The sequence below is a fragment of the Indicator indicator genome, chromosome 22 (genome assembly GCF_027791375.1).
Source record: "Indicator indicator isolate 239-I01 chromosome 22, UM_Iind_1.1, whole genome shotgun sequence".
Classification (NCBI taxonomy): Eukaryota; Metazoa; Chordata; class Aves; order Piciformes; family Indicatoridae; genus Indicator; species Indicator indicator.
The window spans coordinates 5,033,437-5,056,274 of record NC_072031.1 but is presented as its reverse complement, the minus strand read 5'-3'; the positions used below and the strand labels follow the sequence as shown (position 1 = coordinate 5,056,274).

The following is a 22,838-nucleotide window of genomic DNA, read 5'->3' as shown; positions in this document are numbered from 1 at the left end:
ATAGTTCTGGGCCCTGAACTCCTATGTAGGTAACAGTTATCCACTTTTGTAGTGCTGCAATCAATATCAATACACAGGACCTACTGATATTGCTACCTGACTAGAAAGTTATCTTGAGTTTTGCATTTCATAGCAAAGGTGTATATATATATGTGTGTACTCCATACATATATATTTTTCAGTGGGACCAACTCTTAACAATTTCTTCAGATAATGAACAAAATCTGTATGAATATATTCAATTGTGACAACTGCATGAAGGTATTATTACAGACCGTGGCCTATGTGGACATTTTCAAAGCAAACATCTGTTGGAGGATTTTATAGTGTACTGAGTCACAAACATCCCTTTATCCATTTCATTATATGGGCAAATCTCTAAAAGAACAAAACACAGGTACAGCATTTCCTTTGTACTCCAGTGATACAAGCTGCTACATGTTTTTAAGTCTCCCTGACAGCAGTGGAAGACAAGGACAAGCTCTTTGTTATATGAGCTATTCTGCCCTGAAAAAATCGTACAGCTTCAGCTAACACAGTATAAACATAGGTGCTGTGTTGTTAAAAATAGAACTTGATGGTGAGTAGTTCATTTTTTCTTAATAGAGTGGGAGTTGGACAGCTAATTCCTTAAAACCCCCTCAAATAAAAGCCTCTCTGAAATGGTAGAAAACTTAGTTGGTGTTTTCACAGGCAGGCAGTAGTTAATCTGCTGTCATATGAGGTGTTACTTAAAGTCTCCAGTGAACAATATTTACCATCAGATTAAGGGCAATGAGGAAAGCATTTCTGAAACCTCCTCTCACAAAGTTTCATCTCACAGTTTTAACTCCCCCATTGAAATAAAAAACTTACCTTTGCTGTTCTTTCCTTCCCAGAATTGTGTCCAGCTGCCTCTGGAATTAGAATTAATATTAATGTCAGTAATTTCCTTTGCATAGAGACATATTTGCATAAATTGGCTAGATATTAATGGCTTTGGTCCCCACTTATTTTTACTGTTTTACAATATAGTGCTTTCCTTTTGCATCATTTTTTTACATACCTTTGTGAGATTTCTTCTGTTGAATTTTTATTATACTGCTATGTAGGCCAACTCTGCTATTTCTGCTGTATAAGCAGTGCTTCAAATGGGAGCATTGCTCTGATACCATTAATCATTTTTTTACTGTCTCCTGACCTTTTACAGTATCAACAGAGTATTTTGTAACATGTTGATCACAACTGTAACTAATATTTTAATAACATAATGCTAGCCATAAACACAATGAAACATCAGTATCTTTCAGCTGTGCACCAAACCTGTGTACAAAGCTGTGTTCCTGCAATTTGAAAGCAAGATCCAGCTCAGGATTCCTCTCTGTCTGTAACTTAAACAAAGCTACTTTTTAATATTTAAAAGTACAGTGCTTCTTGATCAAGAAATCATTATGCAGAGAAGTACAGTGGAGGAGCAAGACAGTACTTGCCTTAGCTTTTACCAGTCAGTGTGCTTATTTTTATTTATTTATTAGTGCATCAAAAAAGATTAGCTTATAAACTATCTGGCACACTGTATGTATTTTGCAGAAAATTAAATGGTGCCCAGAAAATGCATCCATTCCCTTAAAAAAAAAAAAAAAAAAGCTCAAGGGGTCTAAAAATTAAATCCAGTAAACCAAGAAAGGAGTCAAATAATGGTCACTGATGCATTGACCAGAACAGAAAAAAGACTTGTATTGAATCCTGAAGACACTGATATCACATACCATAGCTTTCCTTTGCCTAAGGCAACAGCTTCTGCAGGTGGGCCAATTACTTTGCACACACAGTAGTTCAGGCAGCTATGTGGCATACACCTACAGGCTAATCCTGCTCCTACAGAAGTCAGTTGTGAAACTCCATAGCCCAGAATCAGAGGGATTGCCATGCTGAGAGTTTCAGAACTTAAAACTTAGTAACTCTGACTGCAGGGGACTTGTATAGGTGTGTGCGCTTATTTGTATGCCCAAGAATAAATTTACACTCAGTAGGACATTTGGCAGTGAAACTAGTCCTTAGCAAGTACACTTGAGGGAGATGAATCTGTTTCTCAGGTGTAGTTATTGCCTGCAGCTCTGGAGAAGAAGTCCACAACCAGCATCAGGTTGAGCCTGGCTTAACTGTCAGGAATTCCTTTGCTTGCTCCATCTTTGCTAGCATAAAGCTTTCATCTTGTTTCTGTATTGGCTTCAAAACAGCAAGGAGTATTCCTGTGCAAGCTTTGCTCCATCTTAATGACTAGGACATTCAGAAGTTAGCAAAGGCACTTCTGATCTCCCCTTCTGGATGGGAAAAGCTTAAATCCTTGTTCATGAAGAATACTATGCCTACTGTATTTCTACATGAAAATCATGTGATCTTTCAACTTTGGTGACATTTTTGAATGCAAACAGCCAAGACCACTGTTGTGTGCAAATGCATATATGAGAAATTACTTTGACAGGCCTTGCTGGTAATCTAGGTGTGAAGATAACTAGTTTGTGGAAGCTACAGGCAGGGTCTAGGTGCTGAAGTGCTCACCATAACCAAGATGGCAATGTTACTGACCCCATGCAAGGGCAGAACAAAAGTTTCAACAAGCTCAATTTATGTTCTTACAAAGCCAAGACAGGTAAAGACCTTTACATGTGTCTGTGTTGCTGCTGGCACACTGTCAAAGACAACCTAAAAAGAGCCCTAGGTATGAAGTCTCACTATGAATCTGATGCCCTGGTTTTCCTGTGAATAAAGCTGGTTTCTCGAGCAGTCAGTATGACAGACTGCATCTCAAACTTAAATCCTTGCAATATATTGGTAATGTCTTGCAGATTTTGCAGTTTCATTCTAATTTTGTTTGACTTTCAGGGCTCTTGCTGATGTTATGCGACCTCAAGGTCCCTGTACAACAGATCATATGGAAAGAGATTTAAACATTGTAGTACATGTGCAACATTATGAAAACATGGAGACGAGACCTCCTCCAAATAATTTACGTAAGTTGCATTATAACTTTCTGATATCTAGAATGATGGCACTAAAATGAGCATTATGAACCAAATATTGCTGGATGTCACATGGGTATCCACAGTACATGGGATCTTGCAATTAAAAATATTCTTTATTTCACAATTAGAAATATTTCAGATTTCTTATTCCAAATAGTGCAACATTAAGAGAAAACCATTTTGAAGAGAAACATTTATTATGTTTATTTTAAATTTATTGGTTTATTTTACTAATATTGGGTTTGTATCTTTGTCTGCTTCTATGCAATGTTTTTGCTTAGCTCATTAAGCTATGCCTTATTCTGTGTTCTGGTATATCAAAATACATGTGGTTAAGCTTACAGAAAGATTGAAAGAGATGGTTCATAGTGCTGTAACAGCCAATAAGAAAGCAGTCTCATTAGGCTGTTTTATCATCTACACTAGTGAAATAGTCACAGGCTTTCCTAGAGAGGATCTGGTTGTATGTGGTTTTCACTTTAATTTTTTTTTTCCTAAGGGAAAGGTGAGAGAAAGATCATTATTTTAAGTTTTAAATAACTTTTTAATTCTGTATATGCTATTACATTTTTATGTTATTGAAGGCAAGGTAAAAGTGCATGCTGAAGCTTCAGAGGAAATATGGTGATATTTCAAGTGGTTATTAAGTCCTAGGCAACTTATTTCTCAGTTTTGTATTAGACCACAGTACAGATCTCAGATACTCAGATACATTTTCTTTTTGTGATGAACAATCCTACTGCAATTTTGTGCTTATGTATTTATATGTTTATGTATTTTATATTAATACACATACATATATGCATACAGATTATAGAGAATACATTTACAAATTCAAGTTCAATATATTTATAAAAGAAAAGGGTATCATTCAGGAAGGTTTTGATTGTTAGGCAGTGGATTGCTTTATTCTGTGCTGTAGATCAATACAGACATGCATTTTACTGCAAATATAAGCTTTTACTGCATTGGTATTTTGATTTTGAAACATTTAAAGTATATGCACTAGTCTTTTACTTTCTGTAACTATAGGAAGCAGAGAGTTTGCTTATATTTGGACACCTAATGAATTTAATTTGGACTGTACTATGCAGTTGTGAGATTTTACTGCTTTCTTTTGGGGGAGGAGTGTAAAAACAATGGGAGAAAGAAAAGATTCATATGCTGCATGCACTCCTGATGCTTGTTTTCTGGTAGTGGCTGACTGCAATTTCTTATGCACAATGCTACAGAGTAATAGGAGAGAGTTAAAGCTGTGACCTCTAATAAAGATACCACATAGAGTGAAGTGTGACACCTAATCTGTCTGCACTGCTCTCCAGCAAAGTACTTCTACCTCAGCCTGTGCAGTTCTACACTGCAGAGGGGCAAGTATTACATACTGCAGCATTACATCCATAATTATATAAAAACACACTACTTCTGGAGGGGAATTTATGTTTCTCTTGCAATCAAAGGTGCTCTAGCCCCCTGGAGCTCTGTGGTGGTGAGCTTCTGCAGATTTAGGGAGGATGAGAATATGCACTATATCACCTTTTGCTCTGTGTACTAGCTCTTTGATAATCTCTGATCCTTCCTGTGACCATGTTTTCAAGAAGAAAGATGCCAAACGGTAGAATTATCATTTTCTCTCCTACATGAAATGTTTATTCAGAGTCCCTGTTAATGAAGGAGCCAGAAAATGAGTAGATTCTTACTGCATTGATTGTATCTAGATTTTTGTAATCATCACACTGAAATATGTTGCTTAAAACTCTTTTTATGTCACAACATGTGACAAAACACAGCAGGTCTTTAAAGTTGTTGTTTCTTGGATCCGAATTCAGATTTAAGCCTTGCTTCTATAAAGTCTTGCATATAACTGCAATTAGGAGCCACACAGTTACTACATCAAGGAAGAAAAAAAAAAAAAAGAGTACCTTAGGATCTTGGCTTGTGACGACCCCAGACATCTGTACCACCTCTGTCTTGGAATTTGGTCCTCTGGCAGAGATGGAAAAATTATATATGAAACAGCTCTTGAACCAATGCAATTCACAACATAGAAGCACTACTGCTGCTTTGGAGATCTCTTAATCAGTTGGGTAATGAATAGGGGCAGCCCCAAGACTGCTTCACATCCAGCTCAGGTATTCCTGCTACAAATGGAAACTTCAAAAGTGAGCAGCTTAGATAGTAACTGTTTCAGTCTTTAATCAACTTTATGGATTAAGCCAATCATTTTGGATGGTTCAGCACAGACCTTCAAGTGGTAAAATTACTGAGGGCTTTCCACAAGTAATATTACATACATTTACTTCATATAAAGTAGATCATTATTCTCTATTTGTTGCCATTATGTTCCCTCATAAACACATCTAAAACACGACTAAATGACCTACAAGAATTAGCTGGAACATCACAAGTGATTAAAGTCTGTGGAGAGCATGTGCCTTTATGCACAGGCAGAAGAAATCTTTATAAAGAAAAATTATTAAGACAGATTTTTCCAAGTCTAGTATCTTAGCAATTCGAAATTTCATAGTAGAGTTCTGAAACACTACAAGAATGGATATTACTTGCGGAGACTTTGGTACTGCAGCATTACCTGTTATAGTGCTGGAAAAGTGAGTCTTTGACTATCTTTACAAACAAGAGTGAATTACAGCTTTTGTAGAAATTCTATTTCAGATCTTTACTTGTACAGAGAAAATGAAATGGCTCAAAATTATAGCACCAGACACTTTGATATGTAATTTGAAAGATTTTTTTTCTAAGTTACCACTTTCCATGTAATAGCCATCTCAAAATAAAACTTTCAAATTTGAGACTGATGTACTTTTCACATTGGTCCACAAATATGAAGAGAGCAGGAGGAAATTTCATAGACATTATACCCCTTCTGTTTTGTGTCTTTCAGAGTACTGAAAACAAACTATTGGAACCCAAACTTTATTACGAATGATCTAATTTGAATATCCATTTGCTATTTCTGCCCTCTTGAAAACATTTTGCTGGTGCTGTCAACCCATTCTGAAAGTGTTTTGTGAAGGGAAATTGACAAACTGACAAAATTGACATGTTCTCTGATACTGAAAATGAGCATGGTTTTGGTTTTGGATGGTTTATGACCAGAGGACAAACATTTTGTAAGTTGCCTGCAGCTAACACAGCTCTTTGCCAACACTAGAAGTCCCATAGAAGGTGAAAAGCAGAGATGTCTTTTCAGCATTTTGCAGTTTACTCAGTTTCTTGTCCCTTCTTTTCTGATACTCAGAAAAGAGCAGACACACCGAAGGTTCTGGAAAAACACAGTTTTTTTTAAAAAATTTGCTCATGTGAATCCAGACAACCTAGATGCTTTTTGTAAAAATTTTGTTCCAGAACTGTGCTTTACTTAGGATTACTTTTCTGTTATTTCCTTTCATTCAGACACACTAGAATGTACTAATGTAAAGAAGCAGGAGATACCTATCAAGAATCCTAGCATATAGGTTTTCTAACCTGGAAGGCTCAAGAAAATATTTATTTAAAAAAAAGGAGGACATTTAAAAGTTATTTTAAAAACATAAAACCAAACCCAAACCTTCCTGAAGAATTTTGTTTTATTAATCTCTGACTGTCATGAATCTTAAAAGCAGTTATTTCTGCTGTTATTTCTAATGTGGAATCCATGATAGTATGCTGAAACAAATATTTAAGTTAGTTAAGTTAGTGCAATCCTGAGTCACTTTTCCTAATGATCAGTAAAAGCCTCCCAAGATAAAGGTCACTTTAAAAGGAAGTCAGTTCCAGATTATGGAGGTTTTAAAATGACGAATGCTAGCCTTTAGCTAGTTTGACATCTATGGATTATTTCTTCATTTTGAATCTAACATTAAAAAAATAGCAGTGAGTTGTAAACACACCACTCAGAGAAGTAAGTGTTGTACTCTATTGAATGGCTAGTTTTAAAACTGGCCAAGGATTTGCAGCATGAGATTAAAATGACTGTTTCTTCTCTTAAATGTATGCAGGTGAATAACGTGCTTGCTGCTGTATTTGATTGTCAGTTGTCCTGGATACATATTGACTACAAATGCTAATGTAGAAAACAAAGCTAAGACATTTCTGTAACTGGTACATTAAGATAAGTTAACTTTTGTTATTTCTTTGTTTCTGTTGAAGTTCTTGCATGTCAGAATAAGCATTCTGTATTCCTATGCTTCCTCTCATTTCTGTAAATTGAAGCTCAGCCTCTGTTTTCCAGTGAGAGAAACTGTCACCAGTTTGACACTGTGAAAACACAACTGGAATTTGCAGATTTTTTTCAGTCTCTTTCACCATGCTTTTTATTGTTGTTGAGCACAATGGTCTTTGGCAAACTCATTATTTTTATGTGTAACATAGATAAGCACGTTTAGATCAGATGATTCACTTGATTGTGTTGCCTAAATATAATCCCTACTGTTGCTTATTGGAAATAAGCATATAAGTGTATTAAGAAACTTGAGTAATGACAACCACTTCTTTGAAATGCAAAGCTCCTGAACTATATGAAACATGATAAATAATTTATTTACACAGTAATTGCTGGACAATGAGTTGCATAATGCTGAAGAAATAGTCATTGAGAATGTGCAGGTATTACTGCAACATTGGTGATAGGGGCCTTGACATTCTTCCAAAAACCTTGTTCAAAGAGAGGGCTGCTCAATCCAAAGGACTGAGCAAATAACTGTACGTATAGTCTCACTGGTGTCTAGGTTGGTTGGTTGCAGTAAAACACTTTTTTCAAGCATGGCTATATGCATGAGTCTACCCCAGAGGAACTGTTCTATGTTCTTCAGAAACTTTGGTTGGCTGTTTTCTTCCTCACTTAGAAGGACAGAGTTCCAGCCATGTTTTATGAGTGAAAAGATGAACAACACTAATAAGTTTTCAGCCAAGAAAAAGATAGTTTTAGCACAGTGACAGAAAGAAGTGAAGAAGTACTGCTGATGGAGTGCTTCCAGACAGTGAAGAATGAGGGAGAATAAAATGGCTATCTTAATTGGAGGACATACTTACCTCACAAGAAACTACAGTGTTATGACAGAGATGGGACCGTAGACACAAAGTATTGGAAATCTGTTTCCACTTAAAGCCTTAGTCTTCACTGCCAGTATGCAAAAACTAATCTTACTGGGGTTTCTATGATCTTGCAAGAAGAACTTCAATGCTGTCCCAACCCACCCGATAATTCAGATTAAATTCCTGAGCTAAAAGCCCTAGGGGAGGGCTGCTTACTGCATTTTGATTGTAATATATAAGAAGGAGGGAAAAAAAATCCACATTTAAATGATACACTTTAGAAAACTAATCATCCTAGAAAAAGCCCACACTACCATTACCAGCTATGACAAAGAAATACTGTGTTTGAAAAATATAAAACCTATGCGAGGTTAAAAGATGGAAGCTATCTTGAGACTACTTTTTAAACCTTTTCAATTTAATTTTCACATATTGACTTAAACTGAAATGATGATACCAGTACAACTTCAAAGCATTAACAAATCAGTGATACGTTTTGTTAATATAATTAGAGCTATATCAATAGCTCTAAAGCTTCCATGATGGAAACAAAGTTTCCCATATAATCTTGGAGTCTGAAGATACATTTCTCTTGCACTGCAGTAAAGTTTAATCAGTTCTGAATGTGTTTAGCCTCACATTCATTAATATACAAAATGTTTCTAATTTACATTCAGATTTTCACTCAGATGCATAATGCTGATTTAAGTGAAGATTCTATGAAACTTCTTGAAGCACCTATGAGTATTTTCAAGCAAGTGAATTACAACCTGAGAAAGAACTCCTGGCTTTGCCTAGGAAAGAAAAAAGAAATACCTCATTTGTCATTGATTGTTGTACATTTCATCAATTAATTATTTTAGAAAACAGGATGATTTTGAAAAGGCATCTTATACACAATAGCATTGTATTTAAAGGACACCAGTCTTCTTCAAGTGTAGTTTGTCACAAGTCTAGCAATGCTCATACAAGACAATTAATTTGAAATCATCCTGTTGGGTTAATCTGGCAAATGAAAAAAAAAAAAGGCAAACCAAAACGAACTACAGCAAATAGTAAACAGAAAATATTGCATGAAAAAAGACTGACGAATTGCATCCTAGGTCTACAATCAATCTGTGAACTTAACATCATTATGGATATTCAGTGGGTGTCCTCTTTATTCCAAAATATTTCTTTTTTAGATATGATTTCAGTGGAAACTCTGTGAGAATGTTATGCATGCTCCCTGCAAGTTTATTTAGTGGGATATGTTTTGAACCATATTGGGTAGGTCTTCACAGGCTTGGCTCCATATAACCATTTCCATTAGGACTGAACAATAACACGTTTTGCTCTATGTTTCTTCATTTATTGTACAATAAGAACAATTAGATTAGATTACTGCCTTGCATCCTATCATTTACTTCTAGTCAGCTTTAATTCAGATAAATTTGACATATATTTATATAAAAAAAGTGTATTTGGGAGAAATGAATTTAATCACTGACATTATCCTTTAGTGTCGATAATTAACATTGTGGTAATAAAAAGTATTTAGAATATAATTTTACACTTTTTAATATAGCTTAAAAGGCTGAATGATTATTTAATAAAATAAAAATCATTGTCATGACAGAAGAGAGCATCACTGTATCAGACTATTATACATAGGCAGCTTTGAGTCACACAAGAGCAGACTAGAAAAGGTCATAAGAAGAATGAGGCTCATTTTGCTGTCATTGGGGTGCAACTTAACATACTTTGAAATGTTGCCCAATAGTACAGGGATGTATTTACCATACACAAGATGAAAAGTTCAATATCTAAATGTAGTTTGGCTTTGGAAAACTGTTATGTGTTTCCCTTGTGATTCCACTTCTACTGCTGTACTATCAGCATAATTATTTAATAAGGGCTTAGTTCCGTGGGTGTTTGTTGTTAGATAGTGATATGTGCTCTTATCAAATATTCACCTGAAAAAAAGGCAGTGCTTAGAAGAAAAAGCATCCTCTACTGTTTTGGCACTTTGCAATCTAAGTTTTACTTACTAGATTTTATTAACAAGGTGCTGTTCCTATTAAATACTATTCAGTTGAATGTCCAGAATTGTATTTTATCTTTGGACAGGCACACTGAATAATAGTGTACTCAATGCTGAATAAATCCCAGTGCAAAATATTCCCACTCTTAACCGCAACTCTTAGCAAGATCAGTGCTTCATGTCTGTTGCAATCTTTCATGTCACTGGAATTCCTGATGTTAAAAACTGGTATAGAAAACAATGCCAAACTGATAGTAATCATGTTTTGACAGAAAAAACGACAATGCAACCTTTCTATGATTGTATTCTGCCAGATTTTTTCTCCTTAAAATGAAGAGGTTAGAGACTGAGATACTTTTTTTTTTTAATATGGCATGAGTCACCTCATTGAAAGACAAACAAAAAGTACCTTTTGCTTTCTCTGTTGGTTTGCCAATACCATCACACAGCCAAAGTACACCTGTCTTTTCCATGGCAAAACAATATTGTTTTTAACTCTTAACTTACAGCTTAATCATATCTTTAAATCCATTAATTCCCACCTTCATATTTTGTCTCAAAACCCATTGATTTAACACACATCATAAAAACATAAATTCATGACTATATCAGTTTCTGTCCATGCATTCAGGCACAATCATTAACTATTGAAAACTGAAATATCCATAGCTACACATATACATGTTTTATCCCACTGGCTGCATGAAACTTTGACACTGTATTTTAGATGTTAAAATGCTCTTATCAGAAATTTAACAGTCTGTAAAATTACTTCCCTCTCCATTTCTAGATCAGTCATACCAACTTTGTCAAGCAGAATCAATGCAGTGCTTACAAAATAAAGTAGAAGAGGTTGGCTGCATACATTAAAAAGCTTATGAATACCCATTGCAGTATTACAAGGCAATTGTGATATGCTATTCAGTGGGAGATACTTCTACAAATTTCAATCTACAGTTTCAATTGTAAATGACTTTCAGTACCTTTGTTCTATGTTCTCTGCTTTATATCATAATTTCCCTTGAAATGTATACATTGGCTCTGATTCCAGTTTTATCATCATGAGATAAAGTCAAAAAGAGAACCAAGTGTGATTAATATTTATGAAATAGCTGTGATGTTGATTTTTATAATAGTAAAAATAGTTGAAAAATATCTCTGGAACTATGATACAGAACTATGCTGATAATAATTTCTAGATCACTGTAGATTTTAAAGTTTTCTTAGCTATGCTAATAAATTTAATCTTTAATTTTCTGTTACCACATTCAAGTAGCATTTAAGAACCCTTCAGTAATATTTTTGATTTTAGCTCTTAGAGGAGAGTTGGACTCAATGATCCCTTCCAACACCTAATATGCTTTGATTCTGCAATTTAAGAGACATGTTCATGCACCCAAGCTTAAGACTATTACTATGCCTCTGAACTCAGTATGAGTTTGTAATATAATCCAACATTATCCACTTGTCTTTTACCATCTACTCCTTACCAATTACAGATAATGCAAAATTTAGATATTTATACACACACGAGCATACACAAAAGAGAAGTGTGCCTGACAACATTCAGGTACTATTTGATTTAGCAATCTGTTTAGCTGGAAGTGTCTTAAACACAGATTTGGGATTTACCCTGAAAAGTTTGTCCTCACTGTGTTAGTTCACTTTTTACACTCTGCTGTACCGTACAGAAAAATCCCTCAGCCTTTCCCATGTCAACAGTTACTTTTCCAGGACTAATGTGAGAATTCATTACCACTTGTGAACTGTGTTTTAATTTTCTCTTAACATATCCTCCATACATACTATAGACTTGTAGTCTCTTCTGCTATTTGTAACAAGCTGGTCTTCTACAACTACAAATAATGTTCAATAATGCTCATTTTGTTGTTTTAAAAAGTCTGTGGTCAGTCATTCTGGACAACATATGAAAGAATACCACAACATAGAAAAGTATGGCAAACGACTGCTAGCATTTCATCTTATAAACAGGGTACTGAAGATTTCCTGTTTTCAGCCACACTTTGGTAGTGTGATTTCAGGATAGTTTAGGGGTCTCAAACGAGAAAAATCTTCATGACCTTGGCACAGAGGAGAAAGGGAACCTTTCTTGCTCTTCTATCAAGCTCCTTCTCTTTAGTAGCACAGCTGCGGTTATTGAACAACAGTTGTCACCTCCACTATGCAGAACAGGCCTCGTGGAGGGCTTGTGCAGATACTGAATTCTCAACTGCTGAACCCTGGCACAAAATACAATTGCAGGTGGCAGCCTTCACTTAGGTAAATGGTCTAAGATTTCCCTGGAACATTACATGAGCAGACAACCATGCACAATGGCGATCTGTTTTACCGAGACACTTCCAGGTACAAAGGGAGCCAAGTCAGCACATTTGCTAGGGGGTAGGTGGCCAAGAACAGGGAGACTAACTGGTCTGGTAGTCTGGCCAAGTGGGTTTGACCTGTGTAAAACAATATGCTTATATCATTCAGAGGCAAACTGATAGACGAATTCTTGAGCATACCTGTGTTAAAAAGAATGAGGCCTATGGACGTATTTTATAAAACAGCTTCCAAAAAAGGAAAAGTAGGCCTTTGAGCATCACTCTCATCCAGGAGTTAAGCTAAAGGAAGCTGATAGAGATGTATATGTTTTTACTCTTTCTTTAATATATCTGAGGGCCCAAAGGAGTTGCTGTGCAACATGCTCTCAGCAATTCCTGCTGGGGGCTGAGCTAAGAATCAGGGATGCATTTTTTTCCTAAAAGCTTTGCTCTAACTCATCAAATAACTAACTCAAGTTTAAAGAACATATTTTGCATCTATAATAATTTATTAAACTATTTCTCATTTTTTTCCAAAGCTGGAAGGTTGGAGAGTCACATTTCTCCTAAAGTGATTCACATTCTTGTTAGGGTTTCAAGTTAATTTCTGAAAAACCAGCAATACTGTGAGGAAGTGTTCCTTATTCTTTGTTGAAACCAAACCTGGCCACCATATTGAGTAGAACAGCTCCAAGTTTCTAGTCATGGCTCTGTAGTTAAATTGCTGTTTAATGCTTTACTTTGTAAAACAAACTGCTGTGAAGATTTATTAAGCAAAATATTTTATATTTATGATTACTTTCCCATAATTTCAACACTTTGTTTTTCTTTAGTTCTTGCTTTTCCTCCTTGCTTAAGGACCTCCGCTTCAGAAAAGAGGTCTGTGAAAATGAAAAGTTTCTCAAAAATAATCAGGCCCAGAAAGGATCTCCAAGTATAGAAAATCATTAAAAAAGCATGCACTCTGTAGAATAAGAAATTTGCAGGAGTGTTTTGTTTCAGACATTTAGCTAGAAAAAAAAATCCTTTTTTAAAAGAGTTATAACGAGAAAAAAACCACTTATATTAGCCATCTCTTTATTCTCTAGTACATGTTTGGTTTATCTTTTATCTGCAAGTTCTTGCGTCAAAGTCAATGCCCTAAAATGTTACCTTGGGAGCCCAGTATCCTATTCCTTAACCATGCAAAGCTAGGATTGTGATAAAGAGGCTAGCAGCTAAGCCTGGATAAAAACGTTTGTAGCAAAGCCAGGAACAGTTACCAGAACCTTCTGATTATTATTAAAAGTGAAATTACTTATGTTTCTTTGAAGATGTCCATAGTTTAGCAGATATAATATGGAGGATAAGCAGATAAAATACAAATGTTTATTATTAAGGTAGCTCTTTCTCTGACTTCATTATATTAATAATTTAATGTTCACATCTGAAAATTACCTAGCTCACTAATTATTTTTCTGATTGTGATCCTATGCCTTTTATAAAGAGGTCTAAATAACTATATGCAAATAGATTAGACTTACTTCCTCTCAGAGTAAGCAAATTACAATAGAGAACGAATCATCAGTGCTGCAGGATTCTTTTCAAGTGCATACAAATAACACACTTTATAATATCATGATCTTGCATTGTTGTAATCTAGCATTTTATAGCCATTAACATTTACTTGTGAAAATCTGGTTTACAATATCTGCAGGCTACAGCTTATTTCCTAAGTAAAACCATTTCCATAGAGACATAGATGAAGATGCCTCTGGAGCCACTGTTACCTTGCAATGTATGAATCAGCTATCCTGTTCTATGCATAGGAAATTATTTTCAGATTTTCTAAGCATCAAAATCACCCAAATATTTTTAGAAAGTAAGACAAACTGTCCATGAAACCTGGTTTCTGTAACTTAGTGCTTTACTCTGTTGAAACTGTCCACTGGAATTCAACACTAGCGTACCCCTTTACCACCTCTTATATCTGTTCATTAGGAAGAGGAAGGATTGTGCCTCTCCAGTCCAAACCCTCTGTATCTTAATAATCCATATGCAGTACCTCAGTTTCTTCTTGTGTTTCTTGATTTTGTCTGGACAAAACCTGTTTCTCTCAGTTATCCATTCTGCTATACATACGCTGACAGATTAGCAAACAGAACAAACGAAGCAAACAATTGGAGATGTTGTACTTTAGCCTTTTGTCTCCATTCAGCCAATTTTTTTCCCTGTCAGCTGTAGAAATACCTAATCCATGAGATCTCAAAAACACCAGAAAGGACAAATGGGTTAAAAGTTACCAAAGGGAGTAACAGATAGCTAGACAAGAAAAATTACATTAGCCTTGTTCTCTTTTAAGAAAATAAATCTAGACTTATTACTGAGTGCAACAAAATGCTACAGGGCATTGTTAGCACAAAATTTGGATCTGTAAATCAAGTAAGTATTGAGATGCTGCTTTGAGAGTCTGTAATCATCAAATAGGGAAATCTAGCCATCAAAGACCACGAATGTGAAGAAAACAAGAAAAGAGGATAGAATGATCTATGGCATATCCCCTTCCCTGTGGATCAAAGAAGTTCTATCAGGATGATGCCTGGTTTGTAGTTCTATATTAATTGTATAGGACATCTGAAGAGAGTTGGGATATGCTCATAGAGGAAGATACAAGCTCAAAACTTGGCAGATGATTTCTTAATTGTTAATTATTCCTGTTTCTGCTTTATGTGATATTGTTTGCTAGAAGCTTCAAAGTGGAAAATCCACAAAATAGTAATGCAGCATTAATCCTCCTCTTTCTTGGTAAAGAAGATACTGCATAGCTTCAGGAATGGAAAGTCATTGGTGTTAAACAACCTGTGGCTAACTAGCAAATTGCAATGGGACAAATCCTAAATACATATTTGCCTGTGTGAAGTCTGTGTATGTAGAAGTAGATTTCCTTGCCCCATACGCCTGTAGACTATACAAAGTTTGAAATTACTGCATCCTAGAAGTTGGTGAGCATGAGCTACTAACTTCAAGAATATTATTCTCAAAATTATTGACAAATCTTTTCAGCTTTAAAGGAATTAACAGAAGAGGAATAATTTTCTCTTGGTTATCATCCCAGTAAATTAAAACCAGAACATATGCATGTCTTAGTCCAACATCACAGCATGACGGAATCCTGGCAGTCACTATGCCATGATCAATATTCTATCATCTGAAGAATCCTTTTGAAATATTTTCATAGTAACTTGCAGCCAGAGATTTCACTGGTCTTGACCTGTGTGAGATAATTGCAAGTGACATGCAAATTGCTTGTTCTGTCTTATGGATTTATATCAGTGACAGCTCCTAACTCTGTCATTCTCACTGGTTTTCCTCTGGTTAAGACATGGAGTGCTTTTTCACGTTGTACCCAGGACTATAGGAATTGCACACTTCCTCTTGTGTTGAAACAATTCCTGGCAGCCCCCATGTATGAAAAATAGAGAGGCCTTACAACTGGACCTCTGTCCATACAAAGCAAACCTGAGGGTTTTTTTTTCAGTCTGCATGCAAGCTGAGTGCTTCTGGGCATCAGACTGTAAAGTTTTCAGAAGCTTGTATGGAGCTGGCTGTGATCCAACAATACAACATTATCACATTTATAGTTAGATACCTACAACTGGATACCACAGGTTGCTGCTGCCACAGCTATTTGAAGTTGCATCCACTGCTATCACCACCAGTCAGAATGAACTAGGTTTGGCAAGCTGCAGTATACAATATCAGGAAGCCTGGCAGATCCAATTCACAAATGAGCATCAGCATAGCCTTAACAAAGAAATGCCAGATGAAAAGGTAACTTGCTCAGAGTCGATGTATTGCATGTATGGGATAAGAGAAGCTGTCAAAGAAAGATGACAATGAAGAGCTTCACTTCACAAGGAAGATGTCAGAAAGCACACAGAGAGTGTGGGTTTGATTTAAAATGCTCCTGAGATTCTTTTTTCAAAAAAGATTCACAATTTCAGTACTAGGTAGTTTGTAACACCTGGAGCTGCCTACATAGCTCACTGATCTTCCAGAACAGAGAGCTGGGTCTGCAGAATAGTCATTCCAGCATGAGTAAATTTACCTGGACTGGCCATTTATCAACTTAACTATCTGGTAGATGTTTGGGTGATAAACATAACATGGTTTTGGTTGTAAGCCACAGGTTAATATTATCAGAAGATAGTAAGTAAAAACGATACTGAAAAACAACCTAATTTTACACCAATAATAATAACAACAGTAACTTAATGATTTACCTAATTGTGACTCAAAAGCAGTCCAGGCAAAGTCTGATTCTCTACACCCTGAGGAGTATCTAGTGCATGATGCCATTGTTTCAGCTCAATCTCTCCCTTCACTTGATCTCTTTCTCACTCAAAGCTTTTCTTGCTTTCCTATTTGTGATTCTGCCTTTCTGTGCCTGACAGTTGTAATGAAGATATGCCACAGTGACAAGGCAAGTATTCTAGAAAAATACTGCCAGAAGAGATGAAATGAAAATGCTAATCCCTGATAGCAGTTTCTGGAAGTGATCACCAATATATAAACTTAAGTCATGCCCTGTAACAAAACACCAACCAACCAACCAAATAAAAAGGTATTTGTTTAATGGTTATCATTAACTTAAAAACACCCCAAAATCAATGACAACACTTAAAAATGCAGGGAAGACAACAACTAACAGTTAAAGTGTCATTGCAGCAGAAGGACCTGTAAAGGTGATACAGGAAAAGACAGCATACTTTTGTCTCAGTTTCAACACCAACTCTAGCTGAAAAAGTGTTATGAATTTTCAAAAGCTCAAAGTTGTGATACTTGGTTTAGAATACAAGAGTGGGGTTTAAAAACAAGTAATCGTGTGTTTTCTTCCATACTTTAACATTCTTATCACTTTAGGATACTGCATCTCTCTATATGTTCTACAATGAAATATGACATTCTTCTCTCCCCATCAAATTTCTGAGCCTAGGCTGCTATTGTACAAAGTATACACAGCAACATAATTCAATATATATTACCCCCACACATGTTATGCAATATGTACCACGTATAGCACATCATATTGACGGGCCCACATTGGATCAAAAGAGTAAATGGAGAGTAATGTAACACATTCTTTTCCTCCATTTTGCTGTCAATTCACATTTATTAGCAGGGGAAGAACCTGTTTGTTATTAATATACCTTTATATGAATATATAAACAAAATTGCCTTCTAAGTGAAGTGTTTTCTAATATTTTAGCTGCAGTTTCTGTTACAAGATTTCCTGAAGTAACTCACTGCACGTTCTGAAGCAAACAAATGTGTTTTAGCAGTGGCAGCATGATTTTTCACCCATTATTTGCAATATTTTATAATTATGGTAATGATTAACTCTACAGGCAGGGAGATTTGTATCTTCAGGTTTTAGGAATTAGTGCAAAATAATGGGAAAATGACAACAGCATACTGATGCTGCTACAAAACCAGGGAAAGTCAGATTTTGTCTTTCAGTGTCTTTGACAGTCTTTGAATTTCATCCCCTGTGTTTTAAATAAATACACTTGAGATGCAACAGTATAGTTTGTATCAGCACAATGCTGTAATAATTTCAGAACTATAATACAATAAACACTATCATTGTTTACATAATCAAGATATTTCCAGCTCATAATCCAAGGATGCTTGTAACAATCTCTTGTATCATTTACATTAACATTATTACCTACCCTGGGTACATGGAGATGTAATTTAGAACAGAAACAACAGTGTACTGGGGATAAGGAAATGCTGAACAAAACCTTAAGGATTTCTAGAGGTCACAAACATCCTGGCTGTTTGCCAGCATCACAGTTGCTGACTTGAGAACACTTTCCGTTTTCCTGCAACTCCAGGTTAATAGAGTTACTAAAACAAACCCTTTGAAGAAATTAAGAATTGGTACTAAGCAGAAGCTCATTTTAGGGGGAAAATGGGAAAACTCTAAGTTTTATAATATCTATACTTTAAATAAGAGTATCGAAATATAAAGAAATGTAAGAGCCTGCAAGGCTAAAATATTTACTTTTGTGCAATTCGCTAGAGAAATTATGTTAGTTAGCAAGGCCAGTTCAAAAATCAGATATAAAATTTGAGTGTACAAAAAAGCATCTATTGAAGTGAACACTGGCATTGACAAGAACATACTGTTGTGGAAAACAAAAGCCAGAAGGGACTGGATGGTGATTAAATAGAATATGGAGCTTGTCACATCTGGATCTCCAGTTTAAATACAGTTGCAGTGTGCACAGCAGTGGACAGTTTGTAAGTTTGTAGCCTCAACTATTTGATACTAAATTTCTAATCTTTTGAGTATTAAGTAATCTGGAAAAAAGTGAACTTGCCTGTTTCTTAAAAAACAGAGATGAGAGAGTTTATTAGCAAATGTTTTATTTATGAACACATTTGGTCTTAAGGAAGAAAAATAAAAGTCTTTTAAACAGGGAACATTAGCTTTATTGATTGAGTTTTGGGTGGAATCGTTACTTGGGGGAACTAATTTTGTGACAGACTGGGCTATCTGGTAAGGTGGCATGCCTCTGCTTTCTATCACTGTTGTTACAGCATGCTTTGGGCTAAAACAATCTCAGTGGTATTTAAATTCCTTCACTGTGGGAGGAAAAAAGGGAAAAGCAAATGGGCAAACCTGTGATCCACAGCAATATGCTCACATTGGCCAGTTTCCCTCTCTGACTGCCTCTTAGCTGCATGAGCTATGTAGATTCATAGCTTTTAAAGACAAGTTCTATTAGATCTATGATCTGTACACCCTTTGTATAATACAAGTGCTGTAATTTTACCCAGCAGCTCCTATAATCAGCATGTGGGCTGTGTAAGCCAAACTGCTGCTATCCTTTTGTACTGAAGGTCATATTTCAGTGACAGTTTTTTTAAAAAAGGGTAAATGCTTGTTCAATTTTTTTCTTTACTTGGTTTGGTGTCATATATTAATAAAACCAGAAGGGTAAAATACACTCGTAACCCTAAGAGCTCTGTTAAACCCTAACTGAGAGTAGGAAAAAGAAGAATACTAATGGAAACAGCATATACAGAAGATTTTGCTTCCATGTGAATGCAATTAGAGCTTTTGTCTTAAGCTAATAGGATAAGTAACTATATGAGGAAATCAACAGACACTGCAAATGTGCAGAAGGGACAGAGTAGTGTTTGCTTGGTGTTCAATGGTCCATGTGTAATAAGCTGGCAGTTCCATCTAGTTCCTACTGGACAAATGTCTGCATCAGAAATTCCTGTTTCTCCCCTCCCCCAGCTGCACATTGGGAAGTTTCAGCACTGAAGCCAAGGCTGAATTAAGAGACAGGGCTACATTTTCAAAGCTATTTTAATTTTCATTCTGTAGATAAAGATATGCACACAAATAAATTCCTATTGTATATATGGCAGTGTGATCCAGGACATCAGTTAATTTCCTGAACTCATATGCCTTTCACCAAATTATTCTATGAGAGCTATTCTAGTATTTCTAAAATTTGGTCTTCCAACCTGATACAAACAGATTAATACTCTGTCTTTTGAGAGCAAAATAATGTTTTATAGTTTTCAGTAGTTGCACAGATTCCTGGACGATAGTCTGGTAATAAATGATATACACAATGGATCACAGTTCAAATTCAGTGGTAGTTTGGCATAATCATTGTTGGTGCTAATTTGGGGTGTCTTGTTTTTGTATTTTGCCTGCACGTCAAAAATCATGTTGAATAACCTCTGCAGCAAACCACAGTTCTGTGTAGCTCCCACAGCTCTACAAATAAAACAGCAGGAAATTGTCAGTCTTATTTTGATCCATAATATTTTAGTTTGATCATGGCCAGGGCAAGGACCATTTTTTTGTAATATACCACTTACAAACCATATTCAGTTGGACCTATCCATGCCCAACTACATGGATTGAGGTGAGAAGGGCCAGGTGCAAAAATTGGCCAAAAGTTACCTTAAATATCTAGAGCTGTACCATCTTTTTAGGAACTATAGCAAGCACCAGGGACTGCAGCTCTTTTGCAAAGAAGAACAGGGCACCACTGAAGTTGTCCTTGGAACAGCAACCCCAGGTAGTGCTTTAACTTGCTAGGAGCCAGGATGGCTTGCATAGCTTTGAGGCTGCACTAAAGCACATTGTGACTGAAGAAAATATAGAATTAGGATGTAAGTGGCGGAAACAGAAAAGAGTCTTCTCAACTTTTCCTTTAGTTATGGACATTCCTTAATAACACAGAGCTCTTAATACTACCTGTACAGTGCTATGGTTTAATGACTCAACAAAAGCTAGGAACAATCTTTAATTTTATTTTTTAAAATCTTGACATATTGGCAAAGTCATACTGTTGTTTTTTAAACATTTAAACAAATGTTTTCTAAACATTTCTAAAAAGGAGTGGCTCTTTTCATATAAAAAGATTTCAAGCACTATATATGTCCTTCTTTCTCATGAAACAATGACTGCCGACTCTCCAATGACTACTGCCACAGCTAAAGATCCACAATTCTCTCTTCAGTCTGTAAATCTTTTCAAGCCTGTTATATCCTTTTTTTTGTCCTCCAGTATGCTTTCTAGTGCCTACAGTAATCCCTGTGTGCAGCTAATATTCCTCATCTAACCCAGAATCTATACTTTTTGCCCTCAATATTTGCAGGTTTGAAACAACATTTAACATAGTTGGAATGGGGGACATAAGTATAATTCATCTTCTACTTATGAAATGTGTTTTAATTTGTGGGCAGTATCTTGCTAACCTAATCAACTCCTACTTCCCTATCTAATTTCATAAACTTCAGCCCCACTCTGTGCAACCTCTGTAATTGTTTAGATGCATACTGACTTCTTGTTTGCATCCCATGAAGCTTTTATAACAATAGCAACTTCAATTAAACTATGCCACTTGGCTTCATCATATTTCCCCAAAAATGTCTTTGCCATCAGCAGTTCTGAGTGGCAATTCTCCTTAACTTTTCAGCATGTATATGTCACAGGTAAACCAGCATGTTCTTGGCAAATGTTAATGAGTTTACAGACTGCTGAGTATTATAATGACAAATTTGATAATACTTCTCTACTGACTTTATGCAGTCTTGGCACTGCAATATTTTTATCTTATATTAGCTCTCAAAGGGCCCAATCCAAAGCTCACTGAAGTCAAGAAGAAGAGGTGTATTAAGACAAGCAGCTTTTTGATAAGCCGGAGACAGTCGTCGTAAAAACATCCATGCACATCTCCTTGCACCACTGCAAGTTTCTGCACCTCATTTTCTTTGCAGCTTCCCACCTGATCAGGCAATCTATTAAAGTCCAAGCAGTCAAGGCAGCTATCTTGAGTCAGATAATTTCCAGCTTCCTAGATAGAGGTAACTTTATGCCCACATCGCTGTTATAGCTCACATGGTATTGTGGAGGCTTTTCAGAGAGAAGGGGGGCAGAATGCAAGCAGCAGTGATTTCTAAACCCCTTTCTCTTGTGAGTCCTATCTTTCTGCAATAGGCTCCCTCTCCTGCTTTTACAGGTATTTTCACCAGCCTTCTTGGACACAGTTCACTTTACAAAGTAATTGCTGTAGCTCTTAAAAAGGGGTAGAGTGCAGACTGTGAAAGCAGAGAAGGTTGCCTTCCAGTTTTGTTTCTCTGCTGATACTGGTACAAATAGAGAACTGTAGTCTGATGTCTTTCCTGGGCATTTTAATATATTCACAGATTGAAAGATGACCTTCATTTAGAAAGCCTTTTTATTTCAAGAGGATGCAGAGTTATTTAGTTATGGTGAATGATGGCATTAATTATATAGCATTTGAAGTAACCAGAGTTAATGCTGCTTTTAGAAAGAAACAAAACTGTTTACACTCGCTTTGTTCAACAATCCTCTGTAACAAGTTAATTTAAAAATGCAGATTACAAAGCTAACATTTTTCAGATGACACTCTCAATGAAATGTCTGAAAATATCTGGTGGTAGCATATCAACTATCCACTGAAACATACATCTTAAACACCAAGCCCTTAAGTTAGTCTTCTTTGAGAAGGCCAAAACCAAAATCACTAAACCCACAAAGGCAATTGTTCACTGTTGCTTGAAGCTATTCATATACATGTGTGAAAAAAGTTATGTTTAATAGTTCAGTCAGATAGTCTCAGTTATGCCAAACTTTAAAATCCATGTGATATTTTTTGAGGTAGGAAATAATTTTCAATCTACCTTGCCTCTGACATTTAAATATGGGGGACTATAGCATACATTTATTTACCAAGATAAATAGAGATTAATGGAAGATGAACGAAGTAAAGCAGACTCTTACAGAAACTAATTAGTTAGAAAGGAATTAATAAATAGGACTGCCTTGGGCTTTTTTTGTTTTCTTTTTCTGCAAGTCATTAAGTTTACTTTCACACAGTTTAGGGACTAATAACTAGAAACGAGTTAAATATAAGC

General features: G+C 35.8%; 1 protein-coding gene across 1 annotated transcript in view; it reads left to right on the top strand.

The window, feature by feature from the left end:
• The window catches only part of SHISA9 (shisa family member 9), a 170,645-nt gene that overhangs the window by 4,914 nt on the left and 142,893 nt on the right, over positions 1 to 22,838 (top strand). Inside the window, exon 2 of the mRNA XM_054391240.1 lies at positions 2,866 to 2,993. Coding sequence (XP_054247215.1) covers positions 2,866 to 2,993 — 128 coding nt within the window. The remainder of the gene's footprint in view (positions 1 to 2,865; positions 2,994 to 22,838) is intronic.